This window comes from Pholis gunnellus (assembly GCF_910591455.1).
Source record: "Pholis gunnellus genome assembly, chromosome: 8".
Classification (NCBI taxonomy): Eukaryota; Metazoa; Chordata; class Actinopteri; order Perciformes; family Pholidae; genus Pholis; species Pholis gunnellus.
The window spans coordinates 16,388,596-16,407,958 of NC_136534.1; the positions used below are offsets into that span (position 1 = coordinate 16,388,596).

Below are 19,363 nucleotides of genomic sequence, written 5' to 3' on the forward strand. Positions count from 1 at the left end.
CACCACAATAGACTTTTACAACACTTATTAACCAGAGCAAGTCTTATAGTCTTTTGAACGTATCTCTATGTATGCATGAAGCTTTTGTTCCCCCCTCCCTTCTCCCGTCTGTTAGGCATTTGCTGGGATGTTTGAGTCGCGTTGCTTGGTGGGGTGAAGGGACCGAGAGAGTGGCCGGAGAGACCGAAGGGACGGAGGCCGAGAGAGGAGCCGAGAGCATGGCTCTGGTAGCGCTGTCTCTCTGGGTGCTAACGAGTCTCACCTGGGCGGACGTGGTCCAGGTGTCAGCCAACAGGCATTCCGTTTACTGGAACAGCTCCAACATACAGTAAGACCCCTCATTCCTCTTTGCTGATCTGTGCGTGTGCGTGTGCGTGTGAGTGTGTGTGTGTGTGTGTGTGTGTGTGTGTGTGTGGGGGGGGGGTCTCTCTATTCTACACCTGTTAAAATGAAGGAAAACGTCCTGATTTGCTCTCGCTGGGCTGTCAGGTTCACGACATCACACTTAGAGTCATCAGTGGGTTGCTGACTCCCTCTAACGCTTTTTATCAAGGATGTTAACTCCTACCTTCCTCATCTGTAGCTCATCTTTCTTTCTTTTTTTAAAGTGGAGGAAATTATATAGGTCCACACAAAGCTATTTAAACAGGCCTCTCACGTTTCCCTGTAGGGTGAAGCTATTTCTGAGCCTCAAACTGCTCCGTCAGACCCCTACTGTGAAGTCAAGGTGGCTCCAAACCATCTTTTCAACACCCTCACTTGCACAACTAGTCGGACATATTTTAGTCTCTGTTCCTCAGTCCAGCGTCAATCTGTGCACGTTCTTATTTCTTCAATTACTCCCCTCCTCTTTTCCTCCCCTCTCCTCCACCTCCATCCATGCATGGCCGGGGAGCATAGAAAGAAAAGGACAGAGAGTCATCCTCTGTCCTCCCTCTCTCAGTCTTTCAGGGCTCTGTCTCTGTCTTCTCCTCTATCTGGTTCAATTAGGAGCACTTCTTCATCCTGACCCCATTGTGTTGTAGCAGTGTCACTATTCAATCTCTCCTTCTCGCTCACTCTCCGACTTGCTCTCTCCTTCCATCCCTCTCTAACCCCCTTTTCTTGTTTACACTCAGTCCGCTGGCCTTTTTGTTATCCTCCCTAATCCCTCGCTCCTCACCCCCCGATCTTGATTCAAGTGAAAATGCATTTTCTTCCTCCCCTCCTTTCTCCCTCTTTCTTTTTTTAAAAAGAAAGCTGCCTTTTTAAGACTGTCCTCGTGAGTCCATGGCTCTGCTGCTGGATCCTTTAAGAATGTAGCGTCAGTCTGCTGCAACACACTGTAGGCTTATCTCTCTTCCCACAATTCACAGTCAAGTCTTGTGTACGTTGATGTTGTATTAGCTGCGTTTCCACATGTCCCCACTCTGTACATCCACGGGGTTCTTCTCTTCTGCCCCAAATCTGCAGATAAAATGTTGTTAATTTGCAATTAAATGCCGGATTTGACATGACATATCGGTCAATTTTCAAGATATCCTTATAATTAGCGATTCAGCAAGCTGTGTGATCTAATGTATTGTGATTTTTAAATAATACGACAAAATAACGCAACAATCAACCTAGATTTTAGGTGCGCAAGAGCGCATGTCACAAACTAACGCACGCCTTCCTCTTCGCTCTCCATCTTGTGAATCCTGTCGATGTGTAGGATATATTTTGTCCCTTAAAACATCTCAGTTTGTGGTATTTACCTCTTCAGCACAATTTACTAGCCCCCCAAGATGAGCAGTCACACATATATACTGATTCACATTTTATTACTGCACTTATTAAAGCAGTAAACAAAATGAAAACTCAGAAAACACACTTGTTGTTTTTTTTGGCAGTAGCAGGATCAATGATTCTGTCCGCTGATAATAACTCCAGGCCAATGATTTTAGTTTACAGCGTGAAATAAAACTAAGAGAGGCAAGTGAATATATGCATCACCGCAGAATTACTACACGTGAAGTACTGCGTAACGCGATAGGAGCGGAAAACATAAGGTCACTGGTTGTGGTACAACACTGTAAACAATATTAGTTTTATGTGAGAAAATAATTTTCCTGTACATTTTAAATGGACTAATATTGCGCACAGAGTTGCTGCTAATGCATTCTAGCTGATATTTTTTTTTCTCAATGTGGAGAGTGCTCATTTTCGAATTTCTATACTCTTTAAAATTCTGTAACAATTCTATAATAAATGCTAATGAAATTCCACCTTCGGCTTCCATATCGGAGACGAGTTGATTTAGATAAAAACGTGGAAAAGAATCGCTCAAAGGCACAAAGGGAAGAGGTGAACCCGGGACCTTCGGTACAATCAGCTCGACGTAACGTGAGCAGCACTAACCTTGGGTAGAATGTACACTAATTAAGTAATTTGTCAGCTGCTTTCTGCTGTACACTCTTAAAGGAGGGGAAAAAAAGGGTTGCAGTTGATTTTTTCCAGCAGTGGGAGAACTGAAGCAGTCTGGAGAATCCTAACCTTTAACCCGACTGTCCAGGACCCGAGTACTGCAGAGCCCCGCGGTCTCTCCACACGTTCACTGCCAGTACGCTTTTCATCCCAGCGGCAGCATATTCTCAGCCCCTGCAGTGTGAGTCTTAGTATGTGTGTGTGTCTTTTATAAAAGACTGTGGTTAATTAAAGAACACTGCATCTCAGTGGACCTGGCTCATCCTTGATCTCCCCCCATCTCTCTTTCTCTCTCTCTCTCTCTTTCCCTTCCTCGGTGCACACATACACAATGACAATGTATGAGCAGTGAGTGGGGATAACTTTTTCAATTCAGGCTACTTATTGAATTAGGAGACAAAGGGGCCATGGACAGTGACGCGCAAAGGCCAGATAAACTGCTGGATAACCTGTCTAATCCATCCTTTCATATACTTCCGAGCTATTTCTTTCTTCCGACGGCACGGATCCCATTTCCAGCGTTTATCTGAATCTCTGCACTCGACACCACAACATCTCACATTTGTAGGGTTGGCTGGCGTGTCTCCCGCCGTTGGCAATGTGCCTCTCTGGAGTTTCTCTAACTCACAGCGCGGTGTGGAGGTTTAGAAGGCCAATAATAAGCTGTAGTATAGCTGTCAGTTTGAGTGGTAAACACATTGTAAAGCCTCAGGACCCTGCAGTTTCTCAAGCAGCTTCTGACCCCGAGCCACTCATCAACCACTAGAGACAGGCTGAGACTGTTACCAAGGATTAACTGTTTACACATACACACACACACACACACACACACACACACACACACACACACACACACACAGGCGAGCATGCACGCTTACACCTGTGCACGTGCACATATATCTATGATTATCTCAAACACACACACGCGGCTGTGTACTTTTCTAACTTCGTGAAGATGGATCATTTCCTGCGTTCATGCCTTACACAACGGCTGTTGCCACTGCTATCAGTCACTTGTCACTGATATCCCTGGGCTTCAACGTGTGTATAATGGTGTGTGTGTGTGTGTGTGAGAACTTAAGCGTGTGTGTGTGTTGGCGCTGTTACAGATGTCTCTGTTCATTGATGGGTGACCGAAACAAAAACAAATCCATCAGTCCGTTAAATCACACATTATCTTCCACCACCTGGCAATTAACCACCGCTGTGTGAGTGTGAGTGTGCGCGCGCACGACTGTGCGCGTGTGTATACATGTGTATAATCTAATAACGCAGCAGGTAACTGATTTGCATAATAGATATCTGGTGGTATCTCTTAATTTATCAGCTGTATATTTTTGAAAGCGATTAGGGGTTGCGAATAAACAAACGCATAAGCACTTCTAGACAGTGTCTTTGCTTGTGTGTTTGCATATGTGTGTGTGTGTGTGTGTGTGTGTGTGTGTGTATCAATGACACCGTCACCTCGATGCATGCCACTGGAAAGAGGCCCGCTATCGCAAGCAGAATTTCCTCCTCGTATAAATGTACGCGCGTGTGTGGTAATCGGCGCAGAGTTGCAACTTGTTTTATATTCATCCAGCTCGTCAGACTGTGCAGAGACACGTCACGCGGGGAAGGAGAGAAATAATGCAATAATACGAGAAGGGAGAGGCGGCGAAATATGAAATGCTACGGGAGCGGTTAGAGGAGAGGGGAAGTCAGGAAGATTTTGTGTTGGAACTATGATGGAGCAGGGGGAGGAGGGTCATCATAATAATAATGCATAATAACGCTTGGCCAGTGCCCTGATCCACACGAGTTCTCACATTAGACGCCATAAGACAGGCCCAGTCCACAGTGTGTGTGTGTGCATGAGAGAGAGAGAGAGAGAGAGAGAGAGGGAGAAAGAGAGGGAGGAAGGTAAACACACACACAAGAGGATTAAGCAGGCCAATCAACCCTCCCCTCGACAGCAACACAAAACTATCTGTTTCCCAGCTCCATTTAGGACAACAACATTTCCATTTATGAATATCTGCACAAAGCAGAGTATTACTCACTTACTATCACAACATACACGCCCCGCCAGTGTTTGTGTGTGTGTGTGTGTGTGTGTATATGTGTGTGTGTACAACACATCCATCATAGGCGTTCGCACCGTCGCGACGTATGTCAGCTGCCACTGTGATGTGCGTTTGTTCCCCTGCACACACAGAGAAAGTAAAAGTTCCCACACAGGCTCAGTGATCATGGTGACCGTTATATAGACACAGCGATCAGCTGTTCATTAGTAACGAGTAATAAGGCCACATAGTGTACGGGTGAATGGATTATGGTTTGAGTAGCGACGTGTGGGTTTGAAAGTGTGTGTGTGTGTGTGTGGCGACCAGACGCTCGCATAGAGACGTCATTAATTAAAAGCAATAGGGAACACCTGTGTGATGGATGACTACTGTTCGCATAATAAGATCCAGTGGTCCCCCCTCTCTCTCCCTCTCTCTCCCTCTCTCTCCCTCTCTCTCCCTCTCTCTCCCTCTCTCTCCCTCTCTCTCCCTCTCTCTCTCTCTATGTGCATGCGTAGGAGTAAATACATTTCTCTCACTGGATAGGTATTGTCTGGTAGGTGAGCCCAGCAATGAGGGACAATGTACAAGAAAGGAGGAAAAAAAATGATTTTATGTCCATCTTTTATTTCCTTTTTTTGGGGGGATGAGCTAGATTTCAGGAATGTGCCCCCCACCTCTCTGTTCTTCTGTCATCCCCCAAATGCCTGATGGGAAAGCACTCTCGGGGTGGTGGTATTTTGGGAGCCGTGTGGTTTTAATGTGAATGTTGTGAGACTCTTTCTCTGTCAAATTAACTTGGACTAAATCTTTCCAGTGCTAGAAACTATGCTGCCTTTCTTTGTTGGCTGGTTTTTCCTCTGCGCCTCACCTCACCCACAGCTTTATTTCCTTCTTGCCACTCTTCTCCTCTCCTCTTACACACTTTGAGATTTGTGTCCAAAGCCACTTCAAACGCATCTCCTTGCAGATCCTTTAAATTTCCACACACATAAAACACTCGCATTGATCTTGAGAAAAAGACAAGCCTGAAATATCAAGCCCGGACCGTTTTTTTTTCCCCCCACATCTCTTGATAGGCTCTTTCATTTCCTCAAACGCTGTCCCGCTTACACGATCGACTAATCGGAAGCATTGCTGTGAAAATTGAGTATTGATGTCCGGCGTTGGCGCTTGGATCAAACACTAACTGGTCACCGTAATGGTTTGGTTTCAAAGGAAGACGGTTCTTCGAGATTTTAGGGATGTAATTCTGCTAAGACCAACCTTATATGAGAGTCGGACCAAGTTGAGCGATTCTGATCCCAGCCGGGCACAAAGCAAGGGCGTTGTAGGTGTAAATGTGCGGCCCGGGGTTGCTATTGATTTAAGTGACTGCTGATTGGATGCTGGTGGTGCAGTGGGTTTGCACAGATGCTTTGCAGGCTGCATTTCTTAAGACTTTCAGAGTCATTGTGAGAAAAACCCTGAGCTAAAACCCTCCTACCTCAGCGTACGGTGTGATTACCAAACACAAACACGATGAAAAGATGTCCCCAATTACACCAGGAACAGAACCATCAAAGGTGAAGCAATGGTGATTTTAATCTGAGGCGTTTCAATGCGGACGTAACACATTCCCAGCGATGGCCAGGCGTGACGTAGGTGAAGTAAGTTGATGCAGGGAAATACAATAGAATACAGAAAATAGCCGGACTGCGTGTGCTTCCCATGAGTTGAGAATTTATTTTTGGTAGTCGACCCCGAGGGAGGTGTGGGTGTAGCGTGGTGGAAGAACCGCACATGAATGCCGTGTTCTGGCATCTCAGTCACCGCTCAATCGGTTTCTCTTGGACAAATTATAATACACAATTTACCAAAGCATGACTATTTTTTTGAGCCAGAACTCATTTTTAAATGTACATTGGTTTAAATAATCTGCTGCTGCCTGCTGGCCTGTTTTTACGGTCCGAGCACGTCTGTGTGTCGTTCGGCTGAAGCATCAAGGATAATGCATGCAGAAGCAATATCTGTTGATAATGTGATATGGATTTACTTGGGAGGTGTCCTTATTAATGCTTGGGCCAGTGATTTATGTGATTCATCATGACACTGACAAATCACAGAAAGCCATAAATTGACGAAATTGTGAGGAGAATGTGTGTTATTGTAGCTTTGAGGTTTAAACTGTGCATTCACAGATGTAATGTCCCATCTAATTGCAGTATTTCTTTGTTTTCCATTCGGCATGAATGGCGTGTTTGGATGGAGCGTTACTTTTACGGACAGAATTAAAATGATTTAATAGAGCCAGTATCTTTGAATATCTTTGAGGATGACGCTTGTTGCTTAAAATCAAATTTTCTATATTTTATATTCCCACATTTGAAGAAACAGACATGTTTATCGTATCATTTACCACCTGATTGGGAAACCCTAACAGCTAAGAACAGCCCCGCAGCTCAACGAAATCTAGGAGCAGACAGGAGGACTTTGCTCAGTTTAAACAGGCTGATAAAACGGCTTTTTCACAACGGCCAAATATGCGTCACTCTGAGACTTTTTGTGCCAGTTAGGACCGGTGTCCTAATCAGAAACGGTTGATGAATATGCCTCCAGGTTTGGCTCTTGTGCGGAGTTCCCTTTGTGTGTTGGTTTCCTTATCGCAGCTTCAGTGTTCACCTGCTTTCAACAACACGCCATCGGTTAGATTGGACAGTCTAAATCACCCAAAGGTGCGTCTGAGACTGTGAGGGATTGCTCTTCTTGCTGTTCTTTGTGTTAAGGTCACGGTATACTCTCTCAGAAGTATAGAAATGATGGGAAAGCTCCTTTTAGGTGTTTGGACCATTGAGCAGGAGACGCCAGAATATTGTGACTTTCCAAAACTAACTGCTACACCTGGCCAGGTGTGCACAGGTGTGAAAATGAGGTGAGCTTCATTCTGCACCGGTGTGGCTTCCATGTTGGCAACACCAGAGAGGCTGAAAATGAGGATAGCAACCGAAACAACTGGCACAGAAATGAGTCGATAAGACGGACTCTCCTCTCACCTGCACTGCACACTACCAGTGCATCCTGTAGCTTTGTGGGACCACACTGTTGTTTTTAACAGTGGCTAAAGAACAGGGATCCATTCCACACAGTCGGAACAAAATATTGGCTTCTCCCATCGGTGATCTCCAGATGTTTGATGGTCTGTGTTCACTGTTATGCATGACCTGGGACAGTGTCTGTGTAAAGGTGTAGAAAGGAAAATATAAATATAACATAATGACAGCAAAGTGACTCATCAGCTCTTGTCAGGGCAGTTATCTTAACGGCGAATTCTCCAAAATCCCATCGAAATAACTGGAGGAGCTGCGTCAGTCACTTGATTTACAGTAAACCGCTGTCATTTGAGGCGGATGCGTTGCTGCTTTTTCCTCGACAGGCCAGTTATTGAATGACCGTCTTCTCTCGTTATCTGTAGATTCTCGGCGAAACAAGAATTTATCTTTCCCATCCATGTGTTAAATTTGAACAAATTGTCCACAGAGAACAAATCCCACAGCGATGGGCTGGAGGAAATACACGCCAAACACTCGTGTACACACACACACGCACACACACACACGCACACACACACGCACACACACACACACACACACACGCTCAGACGCACACACTCGATGTTGTTGTTGATATTAGCATTATTCTCTGAGCCGACGCCTAAGCTCCAGCAGTGTAATCAGGTGCTAATAACAAGGCTGTGATGTTTACAAGCTGTTTCAAAGCACTTCATGTATCTCTGTATGTGTGTGTGTGTGTGTGCGTGCGTGTGTGTGTGTACTCTATGTGATGTCTACTCTATTCCTCGCCAGCGCTCTTGGGGCTTTGGGGAGGGAGGGGGGTACTAATAATGTAGACTGTCAGCACACACACACCAGATGCTCATACGGTGGGTTTGTGATGTGGCTAATGGTAGCAGCGTAGTGGCAGTCTGAGGCCATATGCTGAGCCTGATCACAACAGAGCAGATTGGTCTAGCGTTAATAAACTCTAGCGACATGACAATTAGGAATCCTTCCACATAAAGACAATGCCGTCGCATGTGGAAATGCAGCTGTTTTCATTAAACGCACCGGGACGGCAGCAAGGAGAGCCACTGCGTCTATTGTCCCTGCTCGCTGGGCAGAAAGGACGCTTATTGTTGAGCTTTGATGCCGAATTTTATAATCGGTTCATCAAGCCGTAAAAAAAAAAAAAAAAACATAGTCTGAATGTAGTTTGTTTATCAACGGGTTTCCACGAGAAACATTTATTGCGAGATATGAGAAAGTACCCTTTTGAGAAGGTTTTGATTTAACAGCCAGGGGAGCAGGAGAAGAAGAAGAAGAAAAAAAAGCCCAGGCACGGTCCTCACTTCAACAAACTGCAGAGGACACAGAATTATGCTTATTCCATCCACAGAGGGAGCGCGGCAGAGAGGGAGAGACTCTTTAATTGAGGTTTTATCCATTTAAGCTGTCACTAAGAGGCCAACTCTGAAACCTTTTAACCACTCTCCTCTCAGTAATGACACAAATCAGAGAGGAAATGCGTTTGTGTCTGAGCGTCGGCGCGAGTGTGTGTGTGCGGGGTGCGCGCGCGCGTGTCCAGCGTTCGTGAAGCAGGAGGGTAATTATGCGGAAATTGGGCATTGGCTAAGTGAATTATGACCTTGTTTCAGCAGAAGGCTTTAATCAGTCCCAGCCAGGCCAGGGAGGGAGCACGAGCACTCTGCTCCTGATGGCAACAGCAAGCAGTCAGTAAAACTGTCGACCGGTGGAAACCAGCCAGTCAAGCAGCAACAGGCATATTCACAAACCGTTGGCAGAAAATGTCTGTCTGATCACGAAATAGCAGTTGAAACGGTCTCAGAGTCTATTGTTATGGTTTTGGGCTTGTATCTGCATTCCAGGGTTGTGTGCGTGGGTCTGAGCAAATACCTCAAAATCATCATACAGTCTAGTGACTTTTAGTGTCATCGTGTTGTAACAAAAATATGATTAGGGCTGCGTTTTATTTACATGGTTAATTAATCCACCAGAGCCCAATACATGCTCACACCCCCAAATATTTAGTTCACAATGACCTAAAAAAGAGAAAAGACATTTTTGAATTTGAGAAGCTGGAAGCTCAAATCAACATTTCGTCCACAGAACATAACTTAGATTATTTTCCGTTTTGTATTACACTGTAGATCACTGTCTGAAAATAATGTTTGGTTTAATACCGTGATTTTCATTTCGGCCCGGCCGTGTGATGCATTGGTGCATGTCCGTGTGTGTGATTCTGCTGTCCACAGATCTCGTCCCGTTCCTCCGGTGCACCTTCCAGCACAACGGAAACGAGATAAAACTTCAGCAAAAAATTCTAAACTCAGCAGCCCTGCGGACCGACGCACGATCACTCATGTGAGGCCTGTTTGCTGTTGAAAGCCTGATAGGGTCATTGGGTTCGGTATACGACAGGAGAAGTTACTTTTTGTCTTTTATAGTCCCTGCTAAGTACACACACACACACACACACGTACGACGAGCCTCAAGCAGCTAAACTGATTCATCTCGGAATGAGCAAAGCAAAGAGGAGACATGAATGCAGTGAGGTGTAAACAAAAGTTAAAAAACACATGAAAAATACAGCTCATCGTGTGATGTTTGTTGACTGATTGCGGGCGCTACGGGGATAATCTAGAACGGTTTGGCAAAACACAGGCACACTGACGGTGCAACTTGTCATTTTGGTTTCAAACGGGCTGTGTTTGCCGGTGAAAACATGCTCTTTCTAATTACGTTGTAGCACTTTTCCGCCTTCAAGGACGATGTGTTTGTGCACGAAATGTGTGGACGGCGAGCGCGCTCAATAGTTCATGTGTGAATAGCTCCTGCTGTACAGATATGTGTACGGTCAGCAGCAACTGCATGTTAGTCTCTGTTGGTTCTGGTCTGGCTGTCTAATTCTGTCAGTGTTGGATCGATGGTGTCCTACAGACACCGCACTCCTCTCCTGGATGTTTCAGCCTGTTCCTCTTCTCTCTCTCTCTCTCTCTCTCTCTCTCTCTCTCTCTCTCTCTCTGTTTCTCTCTTTCTCTGTCTCTCTCTCTCTTTCTCTGTCTGTCGCTCTGTGTGTGTGTGTGTGTATCTCTCCGTCTCTCCCGTTGGCTCGACTTCTCGACATCACATCTTCCTCTCCTCCTCATTGTCCTCCTCTGCGTCACCGTACTACACTCGAGCCTCGCTTCAGATCAGACAATGAGCTCTCATTGTGTGTGTGTGTGTGTGTGTGTGTGTGTGTGTGTTGTGTGTTTTCTAAGAAATTCTTGCTGCTATGGGATTCATGTTCTTGCCTTCACATCTTGGCCAGTTTGTGTTGGTGATGACAATATAATGCTTTTCTATGTTTTAAAGGAGTTTGTTTGTGTGAGCAGCATTTGAAACAATTAGTTGATACACATATAAGTCAGCGTACAGAGAATTGATTGACAGCGATTTTCAATCAATAATCAATGAATCATTTCAACCAAAACACCAAAAATGATTGGTTGAAGCTTCTCTTACGTGACGACTCGCTGCTTCTCTCAGAGTTATATTGTTGTATGTCGAACAAATTGAGATTCGGACAAAACAAGGTTTGTTTTAAGACATCAACATCAATCAATTAATCAGCTGGTTTAAAAGAGATTACTTTTGTTGCAGCTTTTCTGAGTGGAAGTGGTTGAATGAAATATTCTTTCATGGTATTCTGTATGTTGAAACAGCAAGTTGATTATATAGTTGACTATTTTGAAAAAGTGAGTCATTTATCAAGCTCAAATGCCAAACAGAGGCTTCTCAGATGTGACAATCTGTTGCAATGTGTGTTTTATATAAACTTTATATGAATAAAAAATGGAATATCCTTGGATTTTGGACGACTTTTGACAAAAAAAAATTTTTACGGCATCACCCTGTGCTCCGGCAAGTTAAGAAGGGCACACATGAATTATTGAGGGTTTATTGAGAGTGGAAATATTTTTTTACAGCCCTAGAATTTCATTTAAAATCGCAATCTCAATAAAGATATCATCGTGGTATTTTCTGGGAACAAAAAAACCAAAAAAAATCCTGCACATTATGGATCACGTGCACTCACGCTGCGGTCATCAGACCCTCATCAGGTACAAGTCTGACCATCGGAGAGGAAGTGAGTTCAAGGGATCAGCAGTGTGCAGATGTTTTTGTTACGCCATTGCTACAACTTTCTACCGCGCCAGAACTTTATAATTGTTGTAGTAATTACTACCTGCTGGAAATTCTATTGAGAAATCACTTGTAGACGAATTAACCAAATGGAGAAGTCTGTTTTTGTCTTATGCGCTGAATTAAATACCTGACAAATCCAGATACTTCATTACTGCTCTGCAGAAATCCAATACTTCCATAAAGCAGCTCTAGTCATTGATTTGCAGCGTTGCCTGCGATGGCAATTGACACATTCCTATTGACTCGCGGCACATATTGTCTATTCATCCAACCTTCTCTGAAGTGCACTGAGTAAGTGAGCTCCTCTGTTTATGCGTCTGTGTGTTGTGCATACATGATTTCATACCCTTGTGTTTTTAACCTTTTGGTGTCCACTTTTTCCGTGCACACATGCATTTACACAGCTGTGTATTTGTGTGTGTGTGTGTGTGTGTACACATGTGTGTGTGTGTACACTAAACAGAGTGAATGGTTGTCAATGGAGTGGCGATAGAAAGAGGAATGGCTGAGAGCTGGAGATTCTGGCTGGCCTCAGTGCTTCACACCCACGCTGTCTGTAGGCTCCGCTTCCCCTTCCTACGCTTTGAGGCGCGGGAATGTGCCAGCGCTGCCGTAGTAAAGGCCGCTTATGAATGAGTGTTTACCACCTCTCTCCGCCACCTTCTCTCTCTCCGCCTGCATCGTGTTTTTAATGAAAAGCGTAAAAAGTCCAGGGCGGCTGCTGGAGGTGGGGACGTACACTGTCTCTATTCCATTTGTGTTTTAGGGAGGGGGAGAGAGAACGTGGTGGAGGAGAGACGGGGGGGGGGGGGATGGAGGACGTGGGAGTTGCAGGGTTGTTGTAATGAATGTACTGCAGTTAAAAAAGAATTCTGTGTCACTTCCCGGGAGAGAGAGAGAGAAATAAAGGTGGTGGAGGGGGGAGAGGGAGATGTGGGAGGAGATGTTGAGAAATAGGATGTGTTGTGTTGATGGAGCAGAGTTCTTCGCAGCCAGGCAAACTCTCCTCCCATCCTAGTACATGCAGATATATGTGTGTGTGTGTGCGGGGGGGGGGGGGGGGGGGGGGGGTTGTTGCAGATAGAAAGCGAGAAATAAAGGGATGTGAATGCCCCACAGCCTACAATCATACCACCCACACACATTACCCACATGTATTAGTCCCATACATATGCATACTCTTCACTCTCCACCTCCTCTACCTCTCTTTACATTTTTCCATCTTTTTTTCCCCGTCCATACATGCACACACACACACACACACACACACACACACACACACACACGCACACACACACACACACACACACACACACACACACACCATAACTCGTTTCACATGGACAATCTCTGTCATTACCTCCCACAGCTTCCTCAAGGGAGCGCATTGTTATTTTCTTCCAGCCCTGATCAAATAAAGTGAAGCAAAGAGAGAACACACACACACACACACACACACACACACACACACACTCCATATATAGAATAACACACACCGTACACTCCTATGTCTGCTAAACCGTGATTGAATAAAGCACAGAATGATGACACCCATCCGCCCACTCGCTGTGTGTGTTGTATATCGTCGCTCACACCACACACGCTGAGTGTTTTACCCCCTTGAGGTGAATAGTAAATCCCAGCATATGTATTGCACCACGGGTTGCAATTTTCTACAGTATCAGTTCAGATAATCAAAGGCTCAATGACTCCTCCTAGACGAGCGCTGCGGAGACGGCAGTGCATAGACAGGGAGGCCAGTTAAACTCTGCAGCAGCCATATCTGTGGGCCTCTGTTGTTGCTGGAGAGAGAAGAAGAAGAAGAAAAAAAAAAAGACAAGAGAGAGAGCACAACAAGAAAGACCAGACAGAGGGGGGGGGGAAAAAATCATTGATGGAGGGCGAAGGGGAAGGAGGGAAGGGCACCGAAGAATGGAGAAAGGAGGGCCCTGCAGAACAGTGCTGCCAAGACCGAGGTCAATTGTGATGAAAATGGCCGTTCACATGACCACAATAGCGGCTGAGTGACAGCACTAAAGCAGCACGGACGGGCTTATCCTGATCACTCAGGGCCTTGACTGGGGAAATCACAATGCCCTGGAGATCTGTCCTTTTTGGGCTTGGAGGATCACAGAGCGCCCACGGTCCCAAGCTTTGGCCCCGAAAACGTCCTCCGGCATTAGCATATCAATGCCGCCCCTCGCTACTCCGCCAAGGAGCAGGACGGCTAGCGATAGCGCCTCCCGGTTAGCATCGCCCTGTGTCTTCACGAAGGCTATTCAGCGGGGAGTCAATGCTAACTCAATGCTCGGCGTGAATGGGAAGAAGTGTAAGCTCACTCCTGTAGCGTGAACCCGTGTCTGGCGGTCCATTCAGACCGCTGTTTGTGTGTATTTCAGTCTCTCTGTGTCTCTTTCCTTCTTTATCTCTCTGCCCCACTTTATTTATTTCCACATTTGAACTTGTTCTCTTGTGTACCTGTACTTCTGTATGCTTTCGGTGTTCATAAAACTGTGTCAGTAGCACAGAGTAGTGAACATTTTCAAATAACAAACGTTTGCTATTGAATCCTTGCGCCTCTTCGCTTTTGAATAATAATTTTGCCAGTTTTAGCCGTCGTTATTACGCCCAAGTTCCTCTCCAGCTGCTTGACAACATTTAACATTTGAGTTTGTTTGAGACGAATTGACTTATTTTATTATATTATAGAATGACAAGAATCCTCAATCACCCAATGACCCAACAGGACAAACATTTACTGATAGAAATCATGTAATTCGCTTGAAAGCTCCAGAACAGCTGCTGAATTGACCCTGTGGTAAGATGGTTTTCTCAACTGCTGTTTCCAAAGTCACGATTTCAAACCCAACATGGATGAGAAGTCCTTAAAATGCCAGAAAAATGGAAGATTGAAGATCAACCAGGTCTTTCTAAATCCACTACGAAAGAAGTTGGTAGTTACTACCAGCTGGTTTCAACAGTCATGTATTAATGCCAGTGGAGCCAGTTAAGACTTAAGTAAAAGGTAAGTCAAGTTCTAGTAGACAGGAGGTCACAGTTTCAGAAAGCCAAACACTCAATTCAACTTAACTCAGAGTAAATGTGAACTTTATTTTATTTAAATATGCCTAAATGTTGAAATGTATGCGTTTCAAAGTTGGTAGTATAATGCAGTTTAGAATGAGCGGGATATATCCGATTAAGCTAAGCTAACAAGCATTTCGTTTTTTAGGGAATGTCATTTCAAATCTGTTTACATCCACATTAAACTGCAGGAGTCATACTGTTATTAAGCTACTGATGGCTACTACATGGACCTTTTGGTGATTTTTTTTTTTTATCATCAGTACTCAGGTATCACAGGGATGTCAATCCTTCCTCCACAGTCCTTTAAATAGAGAAGTACGTAAACAGCAGAGCTGAGGGTGTTAAGAGAAGAGAGTATGGTGTGAGAACAGGTTGCAACCTCTCCCTATATTATGTCACATGACACTCACAGTAGATTGCCTTCGATATCATCGCAATTCAATTAGAGACATTATCCAGTAAGAGTACAAGCCACAATGTAGTGTTAACTTCATTATTGCGCGTTGGGGGGGGAGGAAATGGATGAACTGGAGGAGGACGGCTGGTTTTTAAATGATGCACTAGGTACGGAGGAGGAGATGGAGAGAGAGGAAGGAAGGATAAAATCGATGGCTAAAAGTAAAGGATGAGACACTAAAAGGGCAATGAAGAGAGGAAGACAGGTGAGATATTGGACTGTAGACTTCTTGCTTTGTCATTGGAAATCAGAGCCGTAGGGCAGGACGCTGTTTGATTTTGTTGTTCTTGTTTTAATCTGTCAGTCAGCACGCAGACACACACACACACACACACACACACACACACACACACACACACACACACACACACATGCAGATCGCCTCCAGTCGGCCACTGAGTATCAGCAGAGAGCTGAGAGGTTATCATGCGTCGTCAGGTGCCAGACGGACTCTTGGTAGCAGGTTTGTCATTTGTAATTAGAGAGTAACGGAGAGCTGGCTTGTTTTCTTCTCTCTCTCTCTCTCTCTCTCTCTCTCTCTCTCTCTCTCTCTCTCTCCTATTCTCTGGCTGAAAGCTGTCTCTGGGTATCGACAGACAAGTGATGGGACACACACACACACACACACACACACACACACACACACACACACACGCATACATGCACTGACACACGTTTGATGGGCCAAGTTTGATTCCATTAAGTGGAGTTTGTCAGTTAGTCAGTGAAGTGTTGGGGTGAATGCTGATGGCCAGACAGCGAATCCCACAGAGCTAAACGGGATCTGAAGCAGCCTGTTCAGACACTCACAACACCGAGGGTGACTGAGCAGTGGCGGGCCTAACTATGATTATTTTATGTCAGTCACATACACACACACACACACACACACACACACACACACACACACACACACACACACACTATCTGGTGTTGTATGGCTATGTGGTCACGGTCCATGCGGCTCTGAGTTGTGGTCACGGTTAAAAAGGCTTCCTTCTGGAGAGGAGGGGGAGGGGGAGGGGGGGGGGGAGAGTAGAGTCTTAAGACGGTGAAGGAGGGGGGAGGAGGGAAGAGGGAGAGGGGGGGGGGAATAAGAGGAGCAGGAGATAATAGCAGAGGGCTAACAGTGGGGGTGGAGGGTTGGGATGGACCAAAGAATGAGTGAAAAGGGGAAGATAGAGGCTGAAGGTGGGTTTTCCGAGTATGAAAGCCTGCGTGCCTCCATTCCTGTGCCATTGATGTATTCTAATGCTAAGTGTGTAAGACTGGGCCTCGACTGGTCTCTGGGAGCGCCGAGCCTTTGATAGGCACAACCGAGCTCTGGGACAGATCCCTCGCATGCCATTCATATGCATATCTCTCGTGTGTGTGTGTGTGTGTGTGTGTGTGTATACATGTGTGTGTGTGTGTGCATGTACACAGTGGTGTTTTCTTTTTTGCCATTTAAGTAACTGTTTTTAGCCATTTGCACCAGTGGTAGATTGGTCTAATTTCCATATCAATGTGAGAATGTTTTAGGCTTTTTTTTAAGCTAATCCTATATTACCCCCTATGCTGGTGGATGTTTTTATGATCTGGCATCCTAGGATTGTGTGTGTGTGTGTGTGTGTGTGTGTGTGTCTGTGTGTGTGTGTGTGTGTGTGTGTGAAATAACCATGGTGGGAGCTTGAACATGCAGAGTTTCGTGTGTGGCCGCGGTGTAACGGACCACATCTGATCATGTAATTGGCCATCTGCAGATGAGGGCAAAGTGCAGAAACTCAAAGAGGACTACATCTCACAAGCCTGTTCAGGAGGTTTGTGTGTGTGTGTGTGTGTGTGCAGCATGACCCATGTGTGCCTGAGTATGTGTGTGTGTGTGAAGGGATGGCAGGCTGTTGTGCGGGTTTCTTTGTTTGCCGTGTGTTCCGGTCCCCAACCGATTACAGCATGAAATTCCACACACATTGTAGAGCAATGGGGAGTCTCACATGTGGACAGGCACACACAAACCAGCGCACACACACACACACACACACAATAACACGCCAAAGCGAGAAGTCAGAGAGGGCTGTTAATGACTGTCGGGGACAGAAAGGGAGTGGGACTGTGGCGGTGTCAAGGCTTTGTGACGGATGCTGGTTGTAAAATGCCTTGCTCACAGGTTTATTGTTATGAAAAAAAAAAGAAGCGATCAGATTCAGCAAGATTGATGCCATTCCTTCTTTCATTCTCTCTTTTTCACACACACACTCGGACACAAGCGCACACACACACACACACACACACACACACTCCCTGGGTCCTAATCCCTCTCTCAGCCCTGGAGAGTCTCCCCCATCAGTGACCCTCCTTCCACTTGAGCACTTTAGTTTGTTTCTCTCCCTCCCCTTCCTGCTCGGATTTGTTCTTATACTTCAACCTCCTCTCCTGCCTGTTCATCTTACTTCACATCCTCTCACCCGCATACTTCACGCACTGCTGTACATTTATCTGTGCGCACGTGAGCGTATATATGTGTTTTTGCGAGAGAAGGGGGGGGGGGGGGGGGGGGGGGGGGAGTGCCAAAGAGTGCTCATCTTTATACTTTCATTGCCTCTCTTTCTGCTCAAGAATATGATGGATGTTTCAAAACAGAGCGGAGCCTGAATATCGGTGCCAGCCACTGATGTTGCTTTCACCTCCGAGTGTGTGTGCATGTGTGTGTGTGTGTGTGTGCTTAGAGGCACTGGAGGTTATTTGATCTCATTGTGTTGTTGGAGAAGGAGGCTGCTCTCTTGCTTTATGACCGGTGCTGTAGGGAGATATGCAGCTTCACCTGCCTCTCCTCAACAATCCATCATCCCCGAACGCACTCCACTCATCTTATTACTTCCTCTCACACTCTCAGAAAACATTTAAGACTTTCTCTCGCCAGCTCGCACTTACACACGCCGTAATGTATGCACATATCCTCAAAACTCTCTCCACAGTTTGTCCCGTAGGCCGAGAGAAACAAGCAAAGCTGTGTTTCTCAGCGTCTGAACGAGTGTGTGTGTGTGTATGTGTATGTTGTAATTCTGATAGTGTTTCTGCGAGCGATTATAAGCCGATGCAGTGCGAAAGCAATGCTGCGCCTTCGTTAAAATGTTAAGTGTGTGGTAAAGTGAACGGGGACGAGGACTCGGCTAATGACTGTTTTTGTACACTTCATCAGATTGCTCGCCCGCAATATTGCCTCGTATCACTCTCTGGCACCATTGCCGCTTAATAGCGTATGTGCGTCTCGATCGCGCTTGTGTGCGTGTACATCTGATCACAAAGTATATTGCTTCGTAGAGCCATTACAGTTTAATAGGCGTAGTGGAAAGGCACGGCGCGTTAATGCTCCGGCAACATGAAGTAATGACACAATATAACAATTAAATATGGTGGAGGAGAATTACTTTTCGAACAAGCTGCACCTAGAAGCAATTTAGTACTGAGACGGAATAAACAGAAAGTACAGATCAGGCTTATTAAGCTCTACCTCTCTCTCTCTCTCTCTTTTCATTTGCTTCCACATCTCTGTCAGTGTGACTATATATCTGCTGATTCACAGACTGACGAACCAAAGAGAAATTCTCCTTGGAATTAGAGAGGGGGGGGGAGATTTCTAAGTGATTGTATGCACGTGTACGTGAGCGTGTTGTAATGCGTTGCTCGAGAACACATCGCAGATTATAAATTGGGGGCTACAACCATGAACGATCAGTCTGTCGATTATTTTCTTAGATTAGTTGTTTAGTCTGTAAGATGTCCAAAAAATTGTGGGAAAATGGCCAAGACAATTTCTCAGAGCCCAAGGTGACGTCTTCAAATAGATTTGTTTTTCGTTTTTTTTAAGGTAAAGTCCGAAACCTAATGATATTCAATTCACAGTGATGTGAGGTAGCAGGAAGCTAATCTGTAGCTGGAGGCAGTACATGTGCGGCCTTTTTGTTTGATAAAGGATGAAGTATGGTATGTAAATGGAAGACAGTTTTCTGACAGTTGATTAATTGATCAATCGACCAATCATTACAGCACTATTCAGACGATCTGGAAACCCATCAGCTATCGGTCTGATGACGATTTAGCCTCTG

At 45.3% G+C, this 19,363-nt stretch overlaps 1 protein-coding gene across 1 annotated transcript in view; it reads left to right on the forward strand.

The window, feature by feature from the left end:
* Nucleotides 1-218: 218 nt before the first annotated feature.
* efna3b (ephrin-A3b) overlaps nucleotides 219-19,363 on the forward strand; it is a gene marked incomplete at its 5' end in the record, with an annotated part of 50,675 nt that continues 31,530 nt past the window's right edge. The window contains one exon of the mRNA XM_079164746.1: nucleotides 219-328. Coding sequence (XP_079020872.1) covers nucleotides 219-328 — 110 coding nt within the window. The remainder of the gene's footprint in view (nucleotides 329-19,363) is intronic.